The 26,024-nt window shown below is 40.9% G+C and overlaps 2 protein-coding genes across 3 annotated transcripts; both read right to left on the minus strand.

The window, feature by feature from the left end:
- Positions 1-9: 9 nt before the first annotated feature.
- Positions 10-9,465, minus strand: CHMP5 (charged multivesicular body protein 5). Its single transcript, XM_032119467.1, has 8 exons — positions 9,311-9,465; positions 5,163-5,267; positions 4,396-4,442; positions 2,746-2,839; positions 2,584-2,655; positions 1,597-1,705; positions 1,111-1,223; positions 10-612 (listed from the first exon to the last, which is right to left on the minus strand). Exons 1-8 carry the CDS (start codon positions 9,377-9,379, stop codon positions 562-564), a joined length of 660 nt encoding a protein of 219 aa, XP_031975358.1. The 5' UTR covers positions 9,380-9,465; the 3' UTR covers positions 10-561.
- Positions 9,466-10,311: 846 nt separating this feature from the next.
- On the minus strand, positions 10,312-24,613 carry FH (fumarate hydratase). Of its 2 annotated transcripts, none has more exons than XM_032119446.1 (10): positions 24,460-24,613; positions 19,386-19,520; positions 18,534-18,644; positions 16,991-17,167; positions 16,034-16,216; positions 14,918-15,083; positions 12,937-13,140; positions 11,634-11,761; positions 11,058-11,211; positions 10,312-10,518 (listed from the first exon to the last, which is right to left on the minus strand). In XM_032119446.1, exons 1-10 carry the CDS (start codon positions 24,586-24,588, stop codon positions 10,376-10,378), a joined length of 1,530 nt encoding a protein of 509 aa, XP_031975337.1. In that variant the 5' UTR covers positions 24,589-24,613; the 3' UTR covers positions 10,312-10,375. The 2 variants fall into 2 exon arrangements, with proteins under 2 accessions (XP_031975337.1, XP_031975344.1); XM_032119453.1 differs by lacking the exon at positions 24,460-24,613 and adding an exon at positions 21,162-21,185.
- Positions 24,614-26,024: the final 1,411 nt, after the last annotated feature.

Here is a 26,024-nt window from a genome sequence, read left to right on the forward strand (position 1 = left end):
ACAAAGGGATCTGCTAATCTACGTGATTTTATGTCTCCATAGAATACATAAAGTTAATGATAACCCGAGCAGTTTTCAAGAAGGTTACAAGTACAATCGCATAAAAGTTTCAGGACTGCAGTAGTTTAAAAATTGCTTTCAGTTCTTTTATCAAACAGGCGTAGTAATAAGGGAGCTATTTTACAGAGAGTAAGCAGCAACGTGTAGTCTTAGTCTCAAGAAACATAATACAAAGTCAAAATAAACCTCAGCTATCGACAGCCACCACTAGTCTTCACATTTTACTTTGTCCATAAGATACGGAAATCAAAACCTATCAGACTGACTGTTTCCACTGAAGGGAACTGCGATGAATTTTCCATTAACAGAAAAGTCAGTAGTAGAACAACTTTCTCCAAAGAAAGAACACCACCAGCCACTCATATTGCATTCTAGGATGTAGTGATATTAAGGTTACACTGGAAGGACAAGTTCTCCAGAATTTAAAAAAAAAAAAAAAAAAAGATTCTTAATACAATTCAGAAAGTATAGTTCATTATATCCATTGTGCTTTTGAAACATTTATGTTGCAGGGATCTTTGGCAACCCAAATTCATCCACCAATACGCCATCCTGTAGGAAAGAAGAAGAAGGTGGTTAACGACTCTCCACCAACCAGAACATTTCACAGACACTTCCTTACTACTTCTACAAAGTGTCTGTATCTGCAATTGCCACTGTGTGACAACTGGAATCAAAACAAGAGCATCAGTGTTCTTCCTCATTACGAAGCTCTATTAAAGCCCCAAAAGCAAACATATAGAAGCCTTTCTTATGGTTTTAAGACTAGAGCTGTAATGGTACACTTAAATTCTACTGGCAGTGTTTGATAGGAGTGACAAAATGTCATTCTAGTTCTTCTAAACATAATTAAAAGCATTCAGTACACTGTATTCTCAAATTCTCTGTATTTAGCATCCATACATATAATACATAAATAACATACATAAAACATTAAGCACAGTGTTTTGTTCAAAATATTAAGGATCCCAAATATCAAGCAACCAACACAAATGTGATTAATACAAAACAAACAAAATGTATTTTGCTGTTAAAGAGCAAAGGACTCACTTTGTTTTTTGTGTCTGTAGGAGTGACCTCTGGGATTGCTGGAGCAGATGCGGCTTCATCTAAGTAGGAATTGTCTTCATCAGCTAAAAGCTCATCACCTAATGCATCCAGTTCTGAAATTACATTATGTTGGTTGAAAAATTTTGAAATAAGTTCCTTTTGCAAGAGAAAAGCTGCTCTTAGACTCAGGATTCATACTGAATGCTTATATTCAGACTCACTTAGCATCAGTCATCAGTCAGAAATACACACACACACAGGAGAGAACCTTCTTCCCTGCTTTGTAGCATTCCATTGGTATCTCATGTTTGTCTCATGCTCTTGTTACTTCTCTTAAAGCAAATCCAGCTTTACTGTTTAAAAAAAGCTGTTAAAGCTTTTTAAAACACATTTAAAGTATTTGACCAATGAAATAAAAAATCACTGAATGACAGTATGATGATTTTTATATTCAGTAACAAAAAAATCACCCTCCCCCTTCCTAACCTGCTTCCAAATCATCTTCATCTATCTCTGGTGTTCCATAGCTACGGCTCAGTGCCTCCTGGACTTCATTGGCTTCTTCCATCATATCTTCCAACTGATCTTGTATGTCCTGAAGCAAGAATCATTTTAAATTGGTCCATATTTACTCAAATTCAGTTTAGAAATTCCAAAATACAAAGCACTCAATTCTTTTAATGCATAAACCATTTTTTTGAAGCAGCAGTAATACAGGTCAAGACACACACATTCAGGACAAGAGTACCTGAAAATCAGAAAAGGTATGAAATGCAGACAAATTAAATCTACCATCTGGAAAATAAGCACTAACCTGAGTGGTGCCACAGCAGAATTCAGAAGATATATTAGCATAATTATTGGCAGTGTACTTGAGTACAAGTAAGGAAACAATACTTGCCTAAAGGTTTACAATGCAGGCCATATATAAAAAACAATACGAAAGAGAACTTAAAGGAGTTCAGCACTGGCATTGGGTAAGAGTTTAAATGCAGCGTACTTGAAATTATATTTAGAGATCTTATGGGGGGGGGGTTTATGCATTTTCTGAAGTCAGGGCCAGGCCTTGCGGACATTTGGCTGGTGTTTCTTTGGTTCTGGGTTTTGTTCTTTTTCCTCAGGCACTACCTTGAACTGGGAGATTAAAGGACTAATATGCACGTTACTAGTATAGGGAAACAAAAAAGGACAAAAAAAGCCACAGCAGGAAGTATCCACTGACATTTATGCTGAAGTGCAAGGAAAGGAGAGATTGAAGATTAGTTCAGCAAGGAAACAATAATCAGTACAATAAGGCAAACAACTGATTGTGCAATACCAGAAAAATCAGGAAGGAATTATGATGGTGGTCCCATAAATAAGGCAGACAAACTCACGTGAACTAAAATAGTCACCTTCAAATTACATAGTCCACTCACCACTATTTCAGTACGTTATTTTTGTTCTTTAATCATTTAAACTATAAAAGCTCACCTCAATCTGATCAATCTTGACTTGCTTGTAAGCTTTCTTCATTTCTTTCACCCCCAGTTTCATTGCATCCACCTAGAAGAGCCAAACATCATACTTGTATCTAATATCTAATCTAGCACTGATTAAACAAATTAAACAAGTTTGAGATTAATAAACTAGTACCGTTGTCTTTGTATCCTTCAGTGCCTGAATAGTGTAATTAGCTTGCTCCATATTAAAAGACTGCTGTGACAGATTATCCCTCTGTTGTTCATACCTGTTTAAAAAAAGGCAAATAACGACTTTAAAACACCACACTATTTATTACCACAAACACTCCTAATTTTTAAGAGTTGAAAAAGCAGCAGCAGTAGTCTAAAGATATGAACAGATTTGGGTTTTTATTTTTCACTTATTATAGAGAATTGCAGAATAAAGAGCTTCATAAAAATCTGGCCATTATGCATTTCTGCGTACTTGAAGCTGACAAAGCTATTCCTGAACTAAGCTTTGTTTTAACTGACAGCAACACCATATTTGCCTAGACTGACAAAGTAGGTGAGGATACAGCAAAAGTTTAATCACAATAAGCTAGACATGCATGCCATGCTCACTAATGCTGTAAGGAGAAGGGAAGAGTTGGCAGGTTATCCAAACCACAGTGGTTCCACACTGGAGTTTTTCAGGGCAGGGAGGAGGGGGAAGATAGCATACCAAAAGGAAACCTTTAAGGGTAACCACAGAGAAAAGAAAGACTTTAAAAATTAAGAAATCATCCTTCTTGAAGCTAAACTTGTATCAAATCAAGAATGTAAACTATGTCAAGTTAAACAAAAGAACGAAAACATAAAAATGAACCATGAGTCCTTCTAACATGAAAAGCAGGAGGTCTGATAGACAAGAAGGAACCAAATGCAAAACCTTCTGGACAACTAATGACTGCATATATTACTGTTCCACAAGATCTGAAAGAAATGACTGAGGGATATGACAATAGCCTATTATGAGGGGCCCAGTACTCCCACCAAGGAAGATCAGCAAGCAGCATAGTCAAAAAACAGAAAAAAAACCCCTAAAGCCCAAAATCAAGCACTCCTACTCACAACATCTAATTAAAGTACTGCATTCCTTGCCATTTGATATTTTAGATGATAAGAGTTCACTAATACTTAACAAGTAATTGAGTGAGTCCATAAAGGTACAATTCATCTGAGGGATGTGAAATACAAGACGATGGGAGCTTTGGATCAGACAGCTTCTTAGATTTGCAGTTCATGGACTATGACATATTCCAGTGAAACATTCCTGAACACTTGCCATGTTCTGATATTCTTTCCTTTGGATCTGTTGCTGGACACTTTCAAGACAGGACACTAGACAAGACCAGACCACAGGACCATCTATCCTGTCCACTTGGGGGTCTCTGTAGAGCCACAATTACCTGCACTACACATCTGCTCAAGTCCTCAAGGGTGTTCATAAAGAAGAGGTAAATTTCCAGTAAACCAGAGCAAGATCCTCAAATACACAACTCACAGTAATCAATCAATAATATAAAATGAGGCAATCTCTCAGAAAATTTAGGAGCCAAACATATTTGTAATAATGAACAGACTTAGGTCATCTTGTACCAATCCAAATTTATATACTGACATATAAATCATAAACATGCTGATGCAAAATCTGTAAGGAGATGCTTCTGAAAGACTTGTTCAGCATTTTTCTTTAAAGAATGCTCAGGAGAGTACTGGAAAGAGAAATGCAAGTGTGCCTTTGCCCCCCCAAAGAAAACAACCTTTTATTAACTACAAGCTCAGAAAGGTTTCAACTTACATCCGCTTCTGCTTTAACACTCTCAATGCTTTCTGCTTTACTGTATTCTGAAAGACACAATAGTGTTACATTAGGAAAAAATATCTGACTTTACACTTGGTTATCCTGTTTAAACCTAATGCATTGGATTTAAGTTTTCCAAAAAATTCTCAGTTACTAGTGCCAAAAGTTTAACAATAGTTACATTCAGCATTTGGCCTGCATTAATGATTAACAAAACAGGAGTACACAAAACTTCAAGTAGAAAATATTTTCAGTTTCTAGCTTCTGATTTCTGTTTTCAGTACAGAGAATAAGATGTCAAACTTAGTCCATCAGAACTAGCTTTCATTAATACATTTCAATGGTCAGCATCAAGTAATACCACAGCAGGTACTTTGACAATACAGTTTGTATCAGATATGTTTATTTTCAGACACATTTTATATTCTAAGTTCATCCCTTTAAAAATGTGTTGCCCTGCTCTGTTTAGGCATAGTGTAGAGCTTTTTATTTTGGATGACAAACAAAACAGCCTCTCTACCAGACTTAATTCAGGTAACAAGGAAGAAGGGAAGCAAGTTACTTCCCAGGGAGGAATTACATTACACTCTGGAACAAATAAAACACTGTTCAAAGATGCATGTCTAATAAAGAAATCCTGCAGGACCTTATATCTCATCTGTAGGGCAAGATAAAGTTTTAAGAACCAGATGAACTGGCTAAATCACATGACAAGAAGTTTGAGTCACATCCTCTCATGCTTAAATTCCATAGAACATTCTTACCTTTGCAGGTCCCTCTCTCATTTTCTTCATTTGATCCTTATACTTCACTAGTTCTGCATCAAGCCTAGCAATTTTCTTGTCAATTGACTCAGCTCTGCTATCCACCTTTAATACATGAGGGGGAAAACAAAGAAAACAACATTCATTAAGGTTTTATTCAGGTATGGGTCAATAAAAAGAACACCCTCCATTTTATTGTGTTTCTAGCTGAATTGTTTCTTTATAAAACCACTCAGTGGTTTTATAAACAATTTAGATTTTGCAGAGAATCCAAAACCAGAACCAAGTGAAACAACTTCTACAAGGAGCACAAGAAACAATGCTCTGAGGCTGCAGAAAGCTCTGCCACTGTAACATGTTCCCATCATTTTGAGATGCTCCCTTGCAAATGCACTCAGGTTAGAACTCCATTCAGGAATTTCTGGTAACACACAGTGCCACGGACTAAAGCAGAATGGAAAACTTCTAGGTATACCCTGCTGGCATTCCACAGAGCTCTCATTTGGGATATATTTTAACCCTTCACCATATGAGGGTTAAAAATGACAATTACATAACCAAGCATGGGTATAGGTAGTTCTAACAGCATATACAAATTCATAAAAGGCCTTTTTAACATGAACTGACTACCCCAGCATTTCTCTGGAAACAACAAAATAAAGCTTATTAACTTCTCATTCCAAGGAGCCTCTCTGGGGATTAGATTATAATGACATTCCAATTATAGCATAAGACAGATCAGTGCAAATTCACAATTCTGCCTTGCTAATGGTGTTGCTAAGCATGTACAATTATGTGGATTTTCATTTTGATGTTTCAGTGCCCTTTTAAAAGCCCACTCTATGACAGCAACATGCCTTTGCCAGAGGCATCCTGAGCAGAACATCAGATACGAACATTCCACACAAGACATTAAAGTGCCTGGGCACAGCTGGCATTGAAAAATTTGTATTAAGCTTTCTATTATGCCAAATATTTTACTAATAGCAAGAAAGAGAAAAATTTGAGATTTTAATACTCCTGTGGGTTCAAAGCATGGCACCTCCTCAAGATCTTCATCAGCTAACTGCACTTTTGAGGTCAGCCTCCACGGGGAAAAACAGTGATTTGGTTTATTTATATGATTCTTTCAAGCAGTACTACCAGGAAGTGGAGACAGAGCCTCCCATATCCATTAACTACATAAAAATTTCACACACACATGACACAGGACCTCAGCTTTTAAAAATGAGACTGGACAGGAGAGGGGAGAATGAATCTAATTTATCCAGAAAACTAGACTGTTTATTAGGACTTGAAGAGCTTCTGTCTATTACTCACAAATAAGGCACACTGAGGAATGTTTCATTGCTACACAAGGGTCCCAATTTACACAAAAGAAAGGGAACCTGAATTTTAACACCGTTGTCACAACTATTAGCCTTTTGTTCCTATGTTTCCTATTTACTACTCTGAAAAACCGTAAGTTTAGAAAGAACAAAAAGTAAAAACACTATTAATGCTTTACTTCCTGGTGCATCCTTCCTCCTACCGGCCTCATGACAGCTTTGAGTCATCTGACTGTGCTCTGCCAACAAGGAGAAAAAATCCTGCCTTTAAGTGCAATGAATTTTACGTAACTAAACTTGCCTACACATGAAAGATCATCCAAAACATAGGCATGATTACTGCCTAAGAGTTATCTATGTTTTTAACTAATGTTTCATTAATCACTGCTCACCAAACACATTTCCCAACTGCCATTTAATGGCTAACTATCACTGAACTAACATGGTAAGGTATCTTACAAAGCAATTTGACTCTTTCAAAAGGCAGAGCAAAATGTGTCTAAGATAGAAGACACCCCAGAAGCCACAGCAGTTGAGCCTCCAAACTGTTGGACTTAACATTAAAAAGGAATAGTGTAAGTTTTTTAATATCTCACATACCTCTCTTCAAAAATAATTCACATGTAATTGAAGATAAAAAAAATCTAATAATGTCTGTAGTTTTAGCAGAACCTATCCTAGAGACTCCACTACTGTGAAAAGGCAGCAAGTCTTTCACAAACCAGATAGCATATAACTTGGCATAAAAAGTTAATTCATAAAATTCAAACTACTGAAAGGAAGTGTTTCTCCCCATGCTCACTAGTATACAGAAATGTCTCACATTTTAATCCCTTCCACAGAAATTGAAAGGCATCGAAACAGTGTGGTTTATACACTTCCTGTGATGACCCACCTTTAAGGGGTCTGCTTGCAACCAGCCCTTCATTTCTCAACAGCTGACCAGCACAGGCTCTCGATTTCATGTTTTAAAAACCACACTGTAACTCATCATTGGTTGCCAAAGTCAACACATGCATAAAATGAACCTGAATTCTGCTTTTTGGTTAATCTGCTGTCTTCCATAATCAAACTTTCAGACAGTGCAATTACAAAGAACTAGAAGAGGATTAAAACTGCATTTAGCAGGATTTTTTTGGAAAAAAAAATAAATAAATTCCTGGTGTTGCAAATCAAAACATCTGTTTAAATTACACTTTTATGTACCCCAAAACTCTACTAGGATTGAACACGATCTTAGCATAAGCAGACTGCTGACCTATCTAAATTTTCCTTTGATTTAGCTCAGTATTAGAAAAATGGACATCAGCTTGGAACTGGCAAAAGCAGCGTGAAAAATCTAACAGACTAATAAGGAGTCAGTTGTTGTGAGGGACACAAGGCTTCCTGCTCTTTCACTTACATTGCCAAAATAGCAAATTTAAGTACTAATAACAGTATCTCACATGGATTTTGGAGTTCAAGTCATCCACCAAAGTGTTTACTGACAACAATGGGAAAGCTAATCCTGATTTTCAATCAGATGCTGTATTCACTGTTCTAACTAAATATATTTAGAGTTATGTTTGCGCTTAATACTGCTAAAAAGCAGTATTAAAACATTCTTTGTCAGTAAGATAAAGCACCGAGACAAACATTATGACCACTTCTCTCTCTCCTCATACCAGCCAGTGGCATACACAAGAGACTGATGTGTAGGTTTGTGGAGGTAGCACTGACAAAAATTAGGTATTTAATTTAGAGAGTCTTTTCACTGGGTAGCAGAATAGATCTTCTGGGAGAAAAACTGTGATTTCTCCACGGAAACTTCTTGTTGTCAGGTTCCAGTGACAAAGCTTAGTTAACCTACATTTATACCACAGCTGTTACTGCCCTTTGTTTACTGACACAAATACTCAAGCAACTGCGTGTTCTTTCTTCACTTCTTCAAATTAGCTTACAACAGAGGGAGCTGCAAAACCATGCTACCATTTTCCCCATACACGTTAAAGTCAAAAAAAAGACTACGAAATTACAAGATAAATCTTAACACTTTTTCTTAACCTTCTTTGCAAGCAGGCCAATACAACAGTTGTCAAGTGCTTTGCCACGTGTTTCCTGAGCATTTCTTACTTGGTCTGAGCTTGCCTATCTGTCCATCTGCACATATCTTTGGCATCAACCCTACAGCAACCCTGCTCACCCCTAAGAGACAAAACACTCTTCTGTATTGGACGGGGAGACTGATTTTCTTGCTCCTGCCCCTGCCTTGCCTCAACTTGGCACGGCAGGAGTTAGCTAGTGCAGTCAGAGCACTCCGCAGACGGAAATGCTGAGAAAATCCAGGAGGATGTAAGGAGAGCCATGCCTTCCATGCTCACTGTGAGCACCCATTTACGGGATGCGCTCCTCGGCACAGGACACAAACGCAGGCATGGGTGTATGAACATAAAGGTACATCCCTGTGTCCGTGTGCGGACACACAAACACGCTGCACCAAAACACACCGTGTACCCCTGCACATTACAGTGCTCAAGGCCAGCCGGGTGTGGCTCTGAGTAACCTGCTCGAGTGGAAGGTGGCCCTGCCCATGGCAGAGGGGCCGGAGCTGGGTGATCACTAAGATCCCCTCCAACCCATTCCGTGGTTCTGTGATGGACATACCCACACACGGACACACACACACTGTGCCCACGCACCGCAGTATCCACACACACACTCTCTCACACCTATGCACAGGTGCGCGTCCCTAGGGCCGCCCCGGCGCTCCCGCCCCTGCCGAGGCGGCGGCCGGGCCGCGCAGCGCTCCGCGGGCCCGGGCGCCCCAGGGCGGGCACTCACCGTCCCGATGCAGTCGGTGAGGCTGGGCGGCGGCGCCTTCGGCTTCGCCTTGCCGAAGAAGCGGTTCATGGCGGCGGCGGTGCCTCGGAGTCGCTCCCGACCCCGGCAGCGGCGGCAGCACTCCCGGCCGACCCGGAAGCCCACGGCCGGCCCCGCCCCGCGGAGGAAGGGCCGCGGGAAGCAGGAAGCGCGGTCCAGCGCCGGCCGGAGCTGCCAGCCCCGCTGGCTGGCGGCGGGGCTCAGGGGCTCCTCGGGCAGCACGGAGTCACAGCAGCCCCCACACGGGGACGCTTTTCCGCTTTTCTCCCCCAACACACCCCCTTGTAGCCACTGCTGGAGCTGCACCGCCGGCTTGCAGTGTAGAATCACCTCCGTAACAGCGGCTCAGCTGATGTGTCAGAAATACCAGGAAAACTCGTGAAGTGTACCAAAGCGTGCTGTGAATCAGGAACAGTGCGGCCAGCAGCATAAGGGCAGTAATTGTCCCCCTGTACTCGGCCCTGCTGAGGCCACACCTCGAGTGCTGTGTCCAGTTCCGGGCCACTCAGCTGAGGAAGGACATTGAGGGGCTGGAACAAGCCCAGAAAAAGGCAACGAAGCTGGTGAAGACTCTGGAGCACCAGTCCCATGAGCAGCTGAGGGAGCTGGGGGTGTTTAGCCTGGGGGGAGGCTAAGGAGAGACTTTATTGCTCTCTACCACCCCCTGAAAGGAGGCTGTAGCCAGGTGGGGGTTGGTTTCTTCTCCCAGGTAAGAAGTGACAGGACAAGAGGACACAGTCTTAAGGTGCACCAGGGGAGGTTTAGGCTGGACATTAAAATAATTTCTTCACAGAAAAGGTGAACAGACATGAGAATGGACTACTCAGGGAGGTGGTGGAGTCACTGTCCATGGAGATATTTAAGGAAGGACTGGACATGGCACTTATTGCCATGGTCTAGCTGACATGGTGGTGTTCAGTCATAGGTAGGGCTCAACGATCTCGGAGATCTTTTCCAACTAATGGATTCTATGATATAATATTTATTTATTTTTTTATATTAAGAACACTTTTTTTTGTACAGAAGTTACTGAGGACCTAACATATCTTTAGGCTTCACCCACTGATCAAACTGGTCTGATGTAAGGAACCCCAGCTTTATAGCAGCTTCTTTTAACGTTGTCCCCTCTTTGTGCGCAGTTTTGGCAATCTTGGCTGCTTTATCATATCCTGTTACAAAACAAAATCAACAAGTTATCCATTCGCAATTTCAGATGATTCATTAGAGGTGAGAGTAAAGTGTGACACAGTCTTTGGAAAATTATTTGCTAGGCATTGCTATTACTGCTTAACGCAATTTGCAGGAAATGAAATGTACCAAATGTTTACACCAACTCCTTACTTCAAGTAAATTTTGTTATTGTGGTCGTAATTAATTTAGCTCAAAGATTTTTACAGCATTGTCCTTTAAATAAAAAATCTCATATTGTAATATTTCACTCATCATTATTAGAGGTCAATTTAGGAAAACAGGTACACGAATTCTCCCAATCTCCTTTTGACTCTAATCAGTTATTTTTCTAATACCCTGGCATGGCCACTACAAGGAGAACACACCTTTTACAACAGCAATTGGTGATGCTGAAGTAAAGTAACTTTTGACCTGCCCTGGCCTCCAGGCATTGTGACAATACAAATAAAGTGTACAAAATAATGCTACCACAAATTACTTCAGTATGTTCTGAGAAGTTTTTGAGCCTTAAACCTACCTATATGTGGGTTCAGTGCTGTTACCAACATCAGAGATTCATTCATCAGTTTGTTGATCCTGTCCGTATTGGCTTGGATTCCAACTACACAGTTATCAGTGAAAGAAACACATACATCTCCTAGAAGTCTTGCAGAGTTTAAAACATTTTTAATCTAACAAGACAAAGAACAAAATACCAATTATTTAATTCAGGTATTACTAGTTGCACATTCTGGTACCTTTGTTCATAACCAGTGCCCTCCTTACAATATCAACTTATTTAACAGGCTGTTTTCCTTCCAGTATGTAAAGGGGGCCTACAGGAAAGGCAGAGAGGGACTCTGTCAGCAACTGTAGTGATAGGACAAGGAGCAATGGGTACAGACTGAAAGAGGGGAACTTCAGGTTTGGTATCAGGAAGAAATTCTTTACTGTGAGGGTGGTGAGATGCTGGAACAGGTTGCCCAGGGATGTTGCAGATGCCCAACCCTGCCAGTATTCAAGTATTCACTGAGGGGGGTTCTGCCCATAAATTATCTGACTGTACAAACAATTACATATAAAGTCCTAGATATGTAAAACTTTATGAACTTACCATCATGGGCTTAAAGACATTCAGTTCAAAGTGTCCATTGCTTCCTCCTACAGTAACAGCAACATGATTTCCCATAACTTGGGCTGCCACCATAGTCACAGCTTCACACTGGGTAGGATTCACTTTTCCTGGTTGTGAAAGGGAAAGAAAAAGGTTACCAAAGGAGAAGGAAGGGGAAAAACAAACCAACCAACCAACCACCAGCAGCTGTTTACCAAATCACATTCAATAGAAAATGTTTTTTAAGAGATAACTGGTCTTACTCCTCTGTATCTGTGCACCACAGAAAATAAAGTATTTCCACAAATGATATTAAATTGACTGTACTATTCCAGTATTTTCAGCTAGAATTTGTAAAACAGCTATGGCTGCTTCAGCAGTCTCCCAAGACTCAGAGCTGGATCACATGGGCATGAGCTAAGAGCTGTTCATTACCTCAGTTCATAACAGTCAAGAGATTACAACCTGTCTTTACATGTGCAAGTTGGAATTTCTGGGAGATCACTAACAAATCTCACTCAGCTCAAGGAAAGTATTACTGATTTGTCACAATTACTTGTGATAAAGTTAGTACACTTTATCAGAAAAAAAAACAAAACAGAAAAATAAAAAAACAACCCCCCACCAAACCCAACACACACACCAAGTTAGAGTGGCCTCCCAACAAGTTTGTTTTATGACTTAATTTTTAGATATAATCCTAGTCAGAACATTCATTGTTTGCTTTTCTTAGAGCCAGATACGCTCATTGAGCTGTTTCTTTTATAATTTACCACACAGGAGGAACAATCTTAAAATAGTTATTGGATGTACAATATTCATATATAAATACTTTTTTAGGAGAGGAAAGGAATGATTTCTAGTATTATTCCTTTCTTTCTCATCCTCCCATACAACAGGATCATTGCAGAAGGGAAAATGTGAGTGCATAACACTAATCATGCTAGGAAGTAAAGACAGAAGTCAAGTTACATGGTGGTATTGCTTCAATTCGCAGATTAAAGATTATTTCAGAAAAGCCTTTACCTAAAATTGTAAAGATCTTCCAATTCTAAAGGAAGGCTTTGAGAAGTATGCTTGTATTAATAAAGCCATATTCGTACAGATACTACTCTCCCCCACACACTTGCCAGCCCACAGCTGTGCAAGCATTTTTATGAACACAGGTTTTGGTAAAATACAGCACTAGATAAAACCTGAGAGAATCATTGACTTACTGACATTTGTGATGGTCTGTTAAGAGACAGTGGTCCAAAAAAAAAAAACCAAACAGGTCATTTTTCCCTGTATGTTTTCTCTGTACCTGGCATGATGCTGCTCCCTGGTTCATTTTCAGGCAGGATGAGCTCTCCCAGTCCAGAGCGTGGTCCAGAGCCCAGGAAGCGAATGTCATTAGCTATTTTCATCAGACTGCACGCCACCGTGTTCATGGCTCCACTGAGCTCCACTAAAGCATCGTGAGCTGCAAGAGCTTCAAACTTATTTGGAGCAGTGACAAAAGGCAAACCTACAAGGAGAGGTGTAAACATTAAACCAGTGAAGCATTTCCTTGCGGACATAAATCAGACAAACACATAACCAGCTTAATAAAAACTAAAAATTATTAACACTGTAAGATCATCTCTTTCCTCTAGAGCTTTCTTCACACACATTTCTTAATCAAATTGAATTAAATACAAAAATACACAATAAAAGTCACTGAAATATAGAAGAGTATAAAATTTGAGCATCTACCTACAACAAAGGTACAAATTTCATGCTTTCATAGTGTGTTTCATTCTAAGCATTGCTTCTGCACCACAGTATTTTGTGAATGTCCATTATCTTTCAGAAGTTAGCCCAACTTAGGCATTTCTTGCATTAAATCAAGTTAGAAACTTTAATTTGTTAATTGCTGTGATGCTTTCGGTTATAAAAATAGATGGTTTTGCATCGCAGTGCAGGCATTAGGGTAAGTAAGAAGTAATCACAATGGAATTGGCTACTTAGAGAAGAACTCATCTCAGTATCAGCACTGGAAGGGAACAATAAACCAGCCAGAACATGGGAAAGCTGGTTGAGACTTAGGAGGATGCCTGCCAACAGCAAAAGGACAGGAGCAATGGAAGGAACAGCTCTGTTTATGTTAATTAAATGCCTGAGATGCAAGCCTAGGTTCCATGATGAAAAACATTCCTTCAGTACTTTGCCCTGGAAGGACAGTCCCAGCAGAATGCTATGAGAGGTTACAGACATCACTAAGGACTGACTGTGGGCTGGACTTCTGCCCGCAGAACCACTGATCTGAGCTTTCAGCACCAGGTCCAAGGAGAGCAGCATAATTCCCTTAACTTCTAGTGTTTTGCACTTCCAAACAAACACCAAATCCCACACAATTTGCATGGGCCTGTGAACTGCACAGCTGGCTTCTCAGCTACAGAGATCCATCCAAACTCTTCCTTTTGTCCTCACCAATAACCACTCTCTGTAAGAGCATGAGGAACCTCAGGAGTCTGCCCTATGCATACAACCTGCCCACACAGGACAGAAAACATTCCATTGACATGGGAAAGCTTCCTAACATCACCAAAACATGCCCTGTACTGCTCCTGGCAGCTGCTGTTTACAAGAAGTTACTTCTCTCACAGGGTACAAGAAACTCTTGACCCTCTGAAAGACAGTGAATAATAGATCCATCAAAACAAAAATGCTGTCAACTAAGCAATTTCAGCTTTCACAGCAAAAGTAAATGACATATGTACTCATTTGTTTGGGGGGCATTTTGAAAACTGATACCGTGACACAAAAGATCTGGTTTACAGGTCAAAAAACTCAATTGCACTGTAAATTAAGTTTTAAGATCTATAAAGACAGAATCAAAAAAATCAGTTAACTTCTACTCTTTCATATGAAAAAACCAGACTGGCTTTGGAAGTGTTTTTTTTCCCTTCTTTTGCACCAAGTCACTGTAAATTAAGAGAGGCAGAGGAGCAAAGATGAAAACAGAACCATTATAGTTGGGCTAATAATAGAAGTCTGAAACTGTATCCATATCCAAACAGCCTTGCTTGGATAAACACCATCATTTCAGTCCCTTTCAATGCACTGAGTGTAATTATCAGAACACATTAACACAAAAATCCAAAGTAGAAGGCATATAACACATTAACAAAAGTTTCACGTTGTAATATAAATACGATTTAAGCTTATGAGAAGTATGGGAACTGGAAAGATTTAGTTTGAATTTGACTGTATGTTATATACACTGCTTTACTGACAACTCACTCCCAAGGATCATTCCTCACCCGTCAGTTCAGCCACTTTAGCAGCAACTTTCTCAGCAAAGCCAATTCTTGTGTTCAATCCTGTGCCAACTGCAGTCCCTCCAGCTGCCAGCTGATACACTCTTGGCATGGTAGATTCAATCCTAGCCACACCATATTTAATTTGTTGCACATAGCCACTAAATTCCTTTGAAAGAGAGGAGGACAAAGTTAAGGAACGAAGACAACAACCAAGAACAAGCATCTAGATTACTTTAGATTTTTAACACGATTTGACTAATTTCTTTAAAAACCTGAGAGCACCCAATCTAAGCATGTTTCATTAAGAGGGAAAGCATACCTCTATTAAAAGACTGCTCCCATGCTACCAACAATTAAACATAAACCAATCTGACTATATAAAAATGTGCATATAATGCATCTTTCTCTTGCCTTTTATCTCAGTTGTGTACTTAGCAGGATCTGATTCCATAGTAAATCAGCTCCAAGATGACACTAATGTTCTCAAAGTACAAACAGAGAAATGGATCTCGGGCTTTGTTCACTTAATCTTAGTAAAAACCCCACCTGTGCATTCTTGGAAAAACTCCACAAATTCTGCCTGGATTTCTATCAATTCAGTTTAATTCATTACTAAATTACTGTAATATAAGCCATTTCTGACAATATGGTAAGATTTGCCATCTTTTATATATATATACACATACATACACACAAGATCATGTATCAAAGATTTTCATTCAAAATACTTAGTAGTTTTCTGTGTTGGCAAAACATAACTTACACAAATTTACAGATTACAGACTACTACTACCTCTTCCTTGCAATGCCAGTGTAACAGAAAAACTGCTGGGCTATCTAGTAATGAAACATCATTTTAAAACAATTTATATTTTACTACTTTTAGAAGTAAAACACATATAGAAAAAAAATTAAGAAAAATTATGACACATGTATTGGTGTATACCATACCCAGCAAATTCCAGTTCAGACTGAAAATACTCAGGCTGAGATTCAGCCATTTTCCTGTATTTTATCTTAAACCATCAACTTAATTTAGGCATCCTTAAGTTTGACTTAATTTCCTCCAACACATTTACAAGAATTTTCCAAAGAAATGCATAATTCTTTTTTTACCTGTCCAAGTGTAAGTGGAACAGCATCTTGTGTATGAGTGCGCCCTATTTTTATGATCTGGGAAAACTCTTTGGATTTCCCTTCGAGTGCATTCTGTAGCTTCTTTAGTCCAGGTAACAAGACCTCATTAACCTCCTGGGCAGCAGCAATATGCATTGCTGTTGGGAAAGTGTCATTTGAACTCTGTGGAGAAAATTCAAGCAATTAATTTACAAGCTTTTCTCACCACTGCTGCTGTAAGATGTACATGTGTGGCTTTATTCTCTTTATCTCATAAACAATTAGAAACTAAACTAAGAGTAAGCAGCTTAGGGGTGTTCCACAAGGTCAGTTTCTCATTGATAAATCAACTTTTTATGACTACACCCACAGAAAGTTAAATTTAATAGATTGTTCACAACAACCTTGGGACAAGAAAAAGAAAAGGCAGTAGTTATGAGAGATGGCTAATGAATGGACAGATGATTGTAAAGGAATTGCAGGCAACTTTAAAGCATGCATGTGTTGCTGTGATAATGTTAAATCCATAGTTCACAGAATACTGAGTAAGCACAAAGGATCAGGAAGGAACACAACCAAGTCAGTGGTTTAATCTTTCCTTCAAGGTAGGTGAAGTTTAAGAGAGAAGTATAATAAAAATGTCTACCATGATCCAACTTTTAGAAACTGGACCTGTATTTAATTTAAGACTGTAGCAGTGGTTGTCATAAAGCCACTTCTGTCTAATACATCATGTGTGAACTTATCTATCGTGAATGAATTCGAAGTTTTTAATCATACTGTCGCTGACAAACAAAGTTCATTTTAACTGAAAAAAACAGAAAATTGTTGCCAAAGTTGTCCACAGAATTTTTTTTTTTTTTAAATCTGAACAGTGGATAGAAGAAAACTCAAAATTTACAATTCAAAGACACAGAACTTTTGCAATTAAAAGCAGTATAAAACAAGTGTAACAACCTGGCTTTTGTTAACATGATCATTCGGATGCACTGGCTTTTTGCTTCCCAATGTGCCCCCCATTATCTCAATAGCTCTGTTGCTGATGACTTCATTGACATTCATATTGGTTTGAGTTCCAGACCCAGTCTGCCACACCACCAAAGGGAAGTGATCATTTAATTTTCCTTCAGCTACCTACAATAGAAAAAAGAAAGAAAAGTTGTTCCACAAGAAAAAAAAGTAAAAGCATTAAATCTGAAAATTTTATTGCATAATTAAAATTATTCTCTCCATTATATTTTGAAATCTACATATAACATCAGGGAATTTACACTATTACATATTACATTTTTATGTAATACCTGATATTAACAGGGAAAAAACCATTTGCTATGCTTTTTGAAGACACTGGATTGTGAAATACAGAGATATATAGAATTTGATTTCATGTTCTACAGACATAGAAAATATTTTCAAAAGGTGCTTTAGGTTACATCTTCTCTCTGTGTAATTGGACCCTGGTATTTCTCAATAAAGAAATTTCATCCAGGCAAGTTCCAGACCTCTGACACCTGTACACATTACATGCTGCATCAACAAAGCCAGCAGACGGCTGCTAGTATCAAACACCTCCTTCCTGTAAGGCAGTCTCTCCTGTTTGATCAACATTTTTTGAAGCCTGCTGAATGTCAGACACATTCAGAGAGTTTTCTAAAGATGCGTTTCTGATAGTATCAGAATCTGTGCTCAGAAGTATCACTCTCACACATACTAGCCTCAGAAAAGCAAAGGATCTGTTGTCACAACTCTGAGGCTAGATAACCAGATTATCAGGATACATCAGTCCTCCTGGAATCACGCTTTTCAAGAGAGGATCTTCTGTATTTCCCATCTTATAGAGAGGCAACATTCCCACCTTCAAGAGTAACTTGATTCCTCTTTCAATTTAAGTTGTATTAGAAAATTATTTTGGAGGTGAGGGAAAGGGTATCATAGCAGGGGTGTTTTCAAAACACAACAAAAAGAGCCACAAACAACTTTCAGAATTTATGACTCTCAACTAAGGAACCTTAATCCACCAAAACTTCTAATCCACCTTTAACTAGGGGAACCCTAGAGACCACAAGAAGAGCCTGGACATATTCTGGAGTTCTCCAAAACTTTTGGGTCTAGGAAGAGTATACGGCTTCTGCCAACACTGAAATATTTTTAAGCTAGTCCGGACAAGAAAACTCTGTTAAAAATGCTTCTAGATAAACAACTCTGTTGATTTATACAAAGCAAAACACCTGGTATTATTACACTTCAAATAATGGTCACTCAGAACTCTCTGCACTTGGGTGGCATTTATCAACATGCATTTGAACATTCTATCATTTCTTTACATGCTAGAAAGAAAACAGTAGAATATTATATTAAGTAAATGATCTCTGGAAAACAAGATTTACTAACAGGAAATGCTTTTCTCTAACAACCTGAGAAATGCAATCCCCCAACCTCCTGTGAAAAGCTGAACAAAAATACAGTGGCAGTTTCAGTATTTTGAACAGCTGGTTCCTACCTCATTTGCTGCCTGTACAATGGCTTTAGCAATCTTTGGGTCGAGACCATAGTCTTGATTTACTTCAGCAGCTGCTCTCTTCAAGATGCCAAAAGCCCTTATAACTTGGACCTGAGACACAAGGGTAAGTTTAAGTACACAATTTCTTTCCCCCCAAAAGGACATGTTAGCAATTTATAGCACATGTCTACTTCTAAACCAAACTCCTCTGCTCTTAAATCCAGCAGCAGTCCATCAACCAAACCAGAGAGCAATCAGGACATCTGACCTATGCTCTCACCAACAGTAACATTCATCCAAGCAGTCCAGAGGGCAGTACACAGCTGTTTTTGTAAGCCCAGGTATGCTCTGTGTGTCAAAAGTTACATGTATCAGAACTAAACTGGTTCCATTTCTAAAACAGCCTTTTGAGGGAAAACTGACACATTTCAGTACATGGAAAGTCAGTCTATGACAAAGCACATGCACATTAATGGTCTATGCACAGCTACACATCATAAGTTTAGATCAACACATGCTATGCTAGACAACTTCAACAACAAACTATATAAATGCTACATCAGACAAATTATTCCATTTGCTTTTTCATCTTTGTAAAGATGACAGATTTCTATTCATTCTATTTATTAAAAAAATAAAGCAGCACCATATAATTATTCAAAAGCAATTTTCAATTTATTTAAATGCAACAAGAAATATCTCTACCAGAATAATATATTGCCGTGAAATTTCTACCTTTAGTTAAAATTCAAAGCTGCTCACACTTCCAGGAAAAGCTTAAGAGGAAAGTATCCACTTTCACATCCAAAACATACTCTAGAGAAGAAGAGAATACAGATTTGAAATACTTACTGGCATCCTTTCTGAAACACCTCCAATCTTGAAGTTCATTGTAGATCTAACAGTCTGGGCACCATAGTATTTGTCACTTGGGACCTTCAGTTCACCAAAGGTATCATATTCTATCCTAAAAGCCTCTTGAGAAGACTGTGGGAAAGGAAAAATAATTCAAACACTGGCAATCAGTATATTCTTTTTGAAAGCAGGTTGTCAAGAAAAAGATGTTAAAGAAGAGGGAAAAAAATACAAAGCCAAGACATGCACCTAGTCACAGGTAGTATTCTAATTAGATCTTCAAAGTTGAGACATTCTTCTAGTTTGAGCACCTGTCTCACTAAAAGCCACAACTACAAACTGTGTACCATAGCTGACCCACGGTGACAGGCAGCCCTTGTGGCTGAAGACCTCGGGTGCCCACTGCATGAAGCCTCATCCTGACAAAAGACTCTGTTTCTCCTTTCCAAAGAATTAGTAAATTAGTAATTAATTTACAGAACGGCATTTTGTTAAAACCCAACTGAAGAAGAAGCATGGTAAGAATTCGGGCAGCATCTGCCTGATCAACACATGGGCAACACAATTCCTGTTTGAAATCCACTCTGCATGGGACACTTAATACTGGAAAGGAGCAACTCACTAATCCAGTACCAAGTTACTGACCACTAATTGTCATTTCTGGCCTAATAAACCAGGAACACAGTTGCTCTTTAGCTGTGTAACACAAAGAACTCTATCTAGGTATATTTTGTGCAATATTTATGTATGGTAATATTTCTGTGTCATATATCCACCTAGCGTCTGTTATTATCTAACACAGGCGTAAGTAAATTAATTTAGGTGACATTCCCCCCAAAAATTGAATGGTTCTTTTTGTAGAACAGCCTATTCATTTGTGATGATGTGATCACATTCAGAAGCATCTCTACAAAGATTCTGGAACTGGACAGGAAGCAAGAGCAGTTTACTCTTCCTCTTCCCACTTCCAAGTGCTGACCCACTTGGTCAGCAAAGTCGCAATTTTCTGTGAGAAAAGTATTCCTACTTTCCCACAACAGGAGATTATCTTCTTTCAGAGTCTTCAGGAAGGGGGAAAAGTCTTTTTCATGTCTTTATCATGGATAAAAGTTAAACAATCCCAGCCCTGTAGGCAGGGTATATACATATACAATGCAGAGTTCCTGACCTAACCACAACCCTCAGGGGTGAGTCCTTGCGAAACAAACCCATTAATAGAGTCAAGGTTCCCCCTGAGCTTCCTTTTCTCCAGGCTAAACAACCCCAGCTCCCTCAGCTGCTCCTCACAGGACTTGTGACCCAGACCCTTCTGAGTCCAGCTTCACTGTGCTTCTCTGGACTCACTCCAGCAGCTCAATGTCCTTCCTGAATTGAGAGGCCCAGAACTGGACACAGGATTCGAGGTATGGCCTCACCAGTACCAAATACATAAAGAGTTTGGGTCAGAAAATGGGGAAAGCATCGTCTATGTTCACACAGTTCTTACTCTTCCCTAGGAGTCCACTTCTGAAGTCAGACTGCTCCTCTCTCTTCTTGGTTCATTTTACTTGCTCCTTCTTTAGTGGGTCTCAGTGTTCTTGGACAGAAGCACAGCTGGGTATTGGCCAGAACACCCTCTCCAGCAGCCCTGACCTTCTGCCTGCCCAGGTTTGCATCACCATGGATGGCAAGCTGCAGGCAGGGAGGGGAAAGTGTCCCACCCTTTTTATTATCCTAAGCATCATTCCCATCCAGATGGAAACACTCTGCCATCAGGTACCATCAGTCACATACCAGAGACATCAGCCCTGCTCACTTTGAGTACTTCAGAGGAGGTGGTGCCTGTGAGCTGGAAGAAACTGCAGCCCGGTCCACAACAAGGGTTAGCTCTCACACGGCTGTCCTGCTCCCCACATCTTGTGTTTTGGCTGATGCTCTCCCAGGCACTGACTCCACAACAACAGAAAGCTTAGTGTGGAAGAGTACATAATTCCTATGTTCTTTAATCCTCTTTGTCCTGCTTGAGTCACTTAGCATTCATTTACATGCTAACAAAAAACAGAACATAGTAAATGCTTCTTTAGTATATTACTACCAAAAATGTTTAATTGGGATGCTTTTGGGTCTTAATGTACATGTGTGCACATTAATATTCCAACAGTTGGGACCACTGACTCACAGTCTTTGAAATGCCTGCTTTTGACATTTGGGCACCTTGTAAAAGCACACAACGCCAGCTTTCACAGAGCTGGATAAGCAGAACCAAATCAGCTCCAAGCCTAGCTCTCAATATCATCAGTGGTTTAATCACCAAAAGTATTCACCCTCAAACAATATAAAAAGTTAAACTACCTGTAACCTTTTAGACAAAAAAGCTACCAGTTGCACAACTGATTCCTCAAACTTACATAATTCTAATGTCAACAATGGTGAAACAAAGATAAATAGGATCGGATCATCCTCGTTCAAGTACCTTTCAACAATGAAATCGCTATTAAAAAAACAACAACGTTCCTAGACAATTCCAAATTCATAAATTAACATGGTGAGGTACTTTAAGAAGAATGTCATTTGCTGACTCCTAGTGCACCAGGTGCCATTAGGTAAAAAAGCAAAGTGATATTTTTCATGCAAACTGAAGTAACTGAGCTGCAGCATTACTCTCAGACCGCTGCAGCAGCCACTGTCTGAATGTGAATGTAACACACATGATTCCCTCTCTCCTCAGCCAGAATTCAACCTCTTGAGTGGCTTTATGAGCTGGAGGTCCCAGTTCCTGTATGTAAAGCAGTTTCAGCAGCCACCCCCTGACCCAGAGGACCAGCTGTAAAGTGGTGCATCAGTAGCACACTCGCATCAACCCTCTACTGCCCCATTCCCCCGGGCTCAGGAAAAGCCAAAAAGAGACCTGGAAACTCTGCCACAAGCCAAGGCAATCTCCTGTGCTCACCTAGTTTCTATCCTAGCTACAAGCAAGGACCTGCTCACAACTACTGTTCCTCACATTTACTGAACTTTTTTTTTCTTAGGAGGCCTGACAAGGTGTGTTCAGCCCTCCAAAATCCCTAGAACCCAAACACAGTCTAAAGCTTACAGAGTTAGGCAAATAGAACTGTACTTTCGCCTTGTTGCAGGGAACTGATCAGAACTGATTGCACCATAACACACCAGAGATACTCAAATGGCAGAACTGCTGCAAAAATGCTTCCTGTGAAAAATTACATTCCAATATATGGATACAGCAACTTTTGGATAGAAGTGTTTCAATTCAAAGAACCATCATTTTTAGCATGTCAAAAGCAATCTTTTGAGGCCATCAGAATATGTAATTTCTGTTCAAGTGCCCTCCTTTATCAGATGAAGAACGTTTTCATTTTTAAGCATTGTTTCTCTTTTGTAACATAATTTGAGTCACAAATTCTGAAATTTACCTTTTAGACCCCAAACTCAAATATTTCACAATGTTCACCTACAGAAGGAGCATTATAACAATTTCATTTAAAACATCTTGTGCAATTTAGCTGTTAGTTAAGGCAACACAATAAACATACCAGGACAGCATAAATGTTATCTTGGATCTACACAACATGTTCTAAAAGAACTCTAGCTACTGAAAAAATCTCTACAAACATCAAAAAGTCATGCCTTGGGTTTGTTGGGAGGCTGGTTTTTTAATTTAAATACTGGTTAGTACATCTTTTGGTCACTCCTCTTTTACATAAGAATATACAGAGCTCTTCCTGTAAGAATTCAACAGCGGCTTGACTTCCCAATTCACTGAGGGATGTTTTAACTAGTGCTGTTATTTAAACTCAAGGAACTCACAATACACACAGAACTGGTCACATTTCTGACCTGCAAAGTGCAAAACACATCTCTCTTTCTTGTAAGATTGCAGATCAGATTCATAAATACCAGGTTTTCAGCAAATGAACGAAAGCCATGATCTATAATGTTTTTCTCAGATGACGCCAAGTGGCAAAATAAAAAAAGGGAACCGTCCAACAGGCCAGTGGTTTGAGTTACATATTCTGCTCTGACACCAGTTTTCTTATGCAGGGTTTCACCCACCATGAAGCTTTTTCACTCGTTGGGAAGCTTGTTCTTTTAAACGCTACTTTTTACACCTTAATCAATATCACAGATTGGAAACTAATGTTCTAGATAAATCTATTAACTAATTTAGTAAACTAAGGAACCGATAAAATCCCGAACACGCCGCTTTCTGCTGAAATTCTTCTGACAGTCTAAATTACCTCCTTGTTTTAAGGAGTGAACTCACAAAGATGCGCCTGAGACGAAGGCTTCCATGCAACATCCTACGTGTTAGCAGTGAGATTTGAAGTTCCTTATCCAAATAGTGTTTCTGTTTCTATGTTGAACCTCACGCAACAATCAAGTCCCACTCGCGTCTGAGCCCGACAATCAACTGATTATACACGAATATCTACTGAGGATGCCTGCTACAGGTACCCGGCAGTTCTCAGCTGAAAGCTCCCTAATTTTCAGGAAGCCCCAGAGCTACTCCAGTGGCGAATATTCCCATTCCTGCGAGGATGCAGCTTTCTGTTATTCGCACCTCCACAGCTCCAAGAAAACGCCTAAAATTCCTGCTTGGAAGCAGCTGCCGCACAGCACAGCTCTGTGCAGCAGGTCCTGCACCAACACCTTTCCTGCCTGGCAGGATGCCCGCCCTGCCCGGCCACACCGCGACGGCTCAGGGCCGTGCTCGGGCGTGAATCTCATCCCGGGCAGTGCCACGGGAGAGCTGCGCGCTGCACATCCCGGCCTGCCCGGGAGCCGCTGCCGAGCGGGGCCGAGCCGGGCCCGGCGCCGCCTCCCGCCCCGCCGCAGGAAGGATGCGGGAAACGGCCGCAAAAGCCCGGCAAGGGATGGAGGACTCGCCTTCCCGGTGCTGGCGAGCTCCCGACGGAGCAACACACGAGATTAAAGCCCCGGCCCTGCCGGAGACCGCCGCTCCCGCTGCCAGCGCCCGCTCCCCACTCCCTGCGGGCGGGGGCGGAGCGAGGGCGGCGGCGGCCGGCGGTGGCACTTAGAGGTCACGGCTCCCCGCTCCCCGCCCGGGGCTCACCATGGCGGCGCGGGGCGGCGCCGGGATCCAGCGGCCGGGGGTGGCGGGAGGCAGCGGGGCCGGCGGGCAGGAGAGGAGGAGGCCGGCGGAGCGGCCGAGGCGGCGGCAGGCGTGGAGTGAGCGGTGCATGGTGGCGGGGCCGGGAGCACCGCGGGGGCGGGAGGTGCGGCGGGACCGCCCCGGACGAGCGTCACCGGCCCCGGAGGCTCCGCCGCGCCAATCGGAGCAGCGGCGGGCGCTGAGTGCGGCCCCGGGGCGGGTCCGCCCGGCCTGGGAAAATCCGGGAAAACGCGCCCGCCCCGGGCGAAGGGCAGCAGCGAAAGCGCTGTAGCCGCGGTTGCTCCACGAGCGGGGAGAAAAAGTATGAGCTTGTTCTGAGTTAATGTAGCCTTTTCAAAGATGTAGAGAACTTTATTCCCTCCCTCCTAACGACAGTCAAGGCTCCTTTTATAAAAAAAGCCAAGTCAAGGCGCAGCCCCCTCTTCACTTCCTACTCAAGAAGGCAGAGTGCTCCAACGTGTTACGTCCCTCCCTGGCGCAAAGTACAGAAACCTTTCTAGAGTGAAAGAGGGCACATTCCATTTTTCCACCCACCAGCAGCAATATTCCAACACTTCAGGTTTTCCAACATTCTGTTTTTTCTCAAAGAGCAGCCAACATTCAGCTGTTAAGAAAATTTTTTGGCAAACATGGAGAATGCTTCATTCCATTGCAATCTTCATAGGTACACTTCAGTCCTACAAGAACTGTGTTATTCACAGAAATGCGGTCAGAAACTGCTCTATTAATGCCTTACAAGTTACACCTTGGCACTAAATGCACATTGAATTCGAGTCTTGTAAGCTTTTAATATTTAGGCAAGTCTTCTGCCCCTTGGCTCCTGCGAGAAAATACAGTCTAGGAAATACACAGGGCGTGCCACTAGAATGGCTTAAGAAGTTCCAGAGACAGTAAACATTGGGTAATAATACAGAATATAATATTATATATATTATTCTGTATCAGAGGAATTAAGTGGAAGTCTCCTTTTTCATTCAATAAAACAGTATGACAATACAAAGTTTTAAGTACTACTGCATCATCTTATTTTCTTCAGTATTACTTAGTCAGCAACTAAGATGCTTAAGTCCCCACATCACAAAATTCAGCATCTCCATCTTGTCTAAACTGTTGCAACGAATAGCTGGGGTTGGAAGGGATCTATGGAGGTCATCTAGTCCAACCTCCATGTTAAAGCAGGTTCACCTTGAGCAGGTTGCGCAGGACTGCATCCAGGCAGGCTTTTAGTATCTCCAGGGAAGGAGATTCCACAACCTTTTTGGGCAGCCTGTTCCAGTGCTCCACTAACGCAACCGGGGGCTTGTCAGCACAAGCCCCGGCGTGCCCTCGGGCAGAGGGGACGCAGCCTTAGCCCCCACAGCGTCCTCGCTGGACGGCTCAGTGGAATCGGCGTGAGATGGGTGCGTGCGCTGGCTCCTCCTCAGAGGAAGCACGTCGGGCAGCCGATGATCAGGCTGGCGTTAGCCCGGAGGCAAAGAAGGCGGGAGGGGCTTCTGGTGTGAGTT

This window comes from Corvus moneduloides, chromosome 1, assembly GCF_009650955.1.
Source record: "Corvus moneduloides isolate bCorMon1 chromosome 1, bCorMon1.pri, whole genome shotgun sequence".
NCBI classification, from domain to species: domain Eukaryota; kingdom Metazoa; phylum Chordata; class Aves; order Passeriformes; family Corvidae; genus Corvus; species Corvus moneduloides.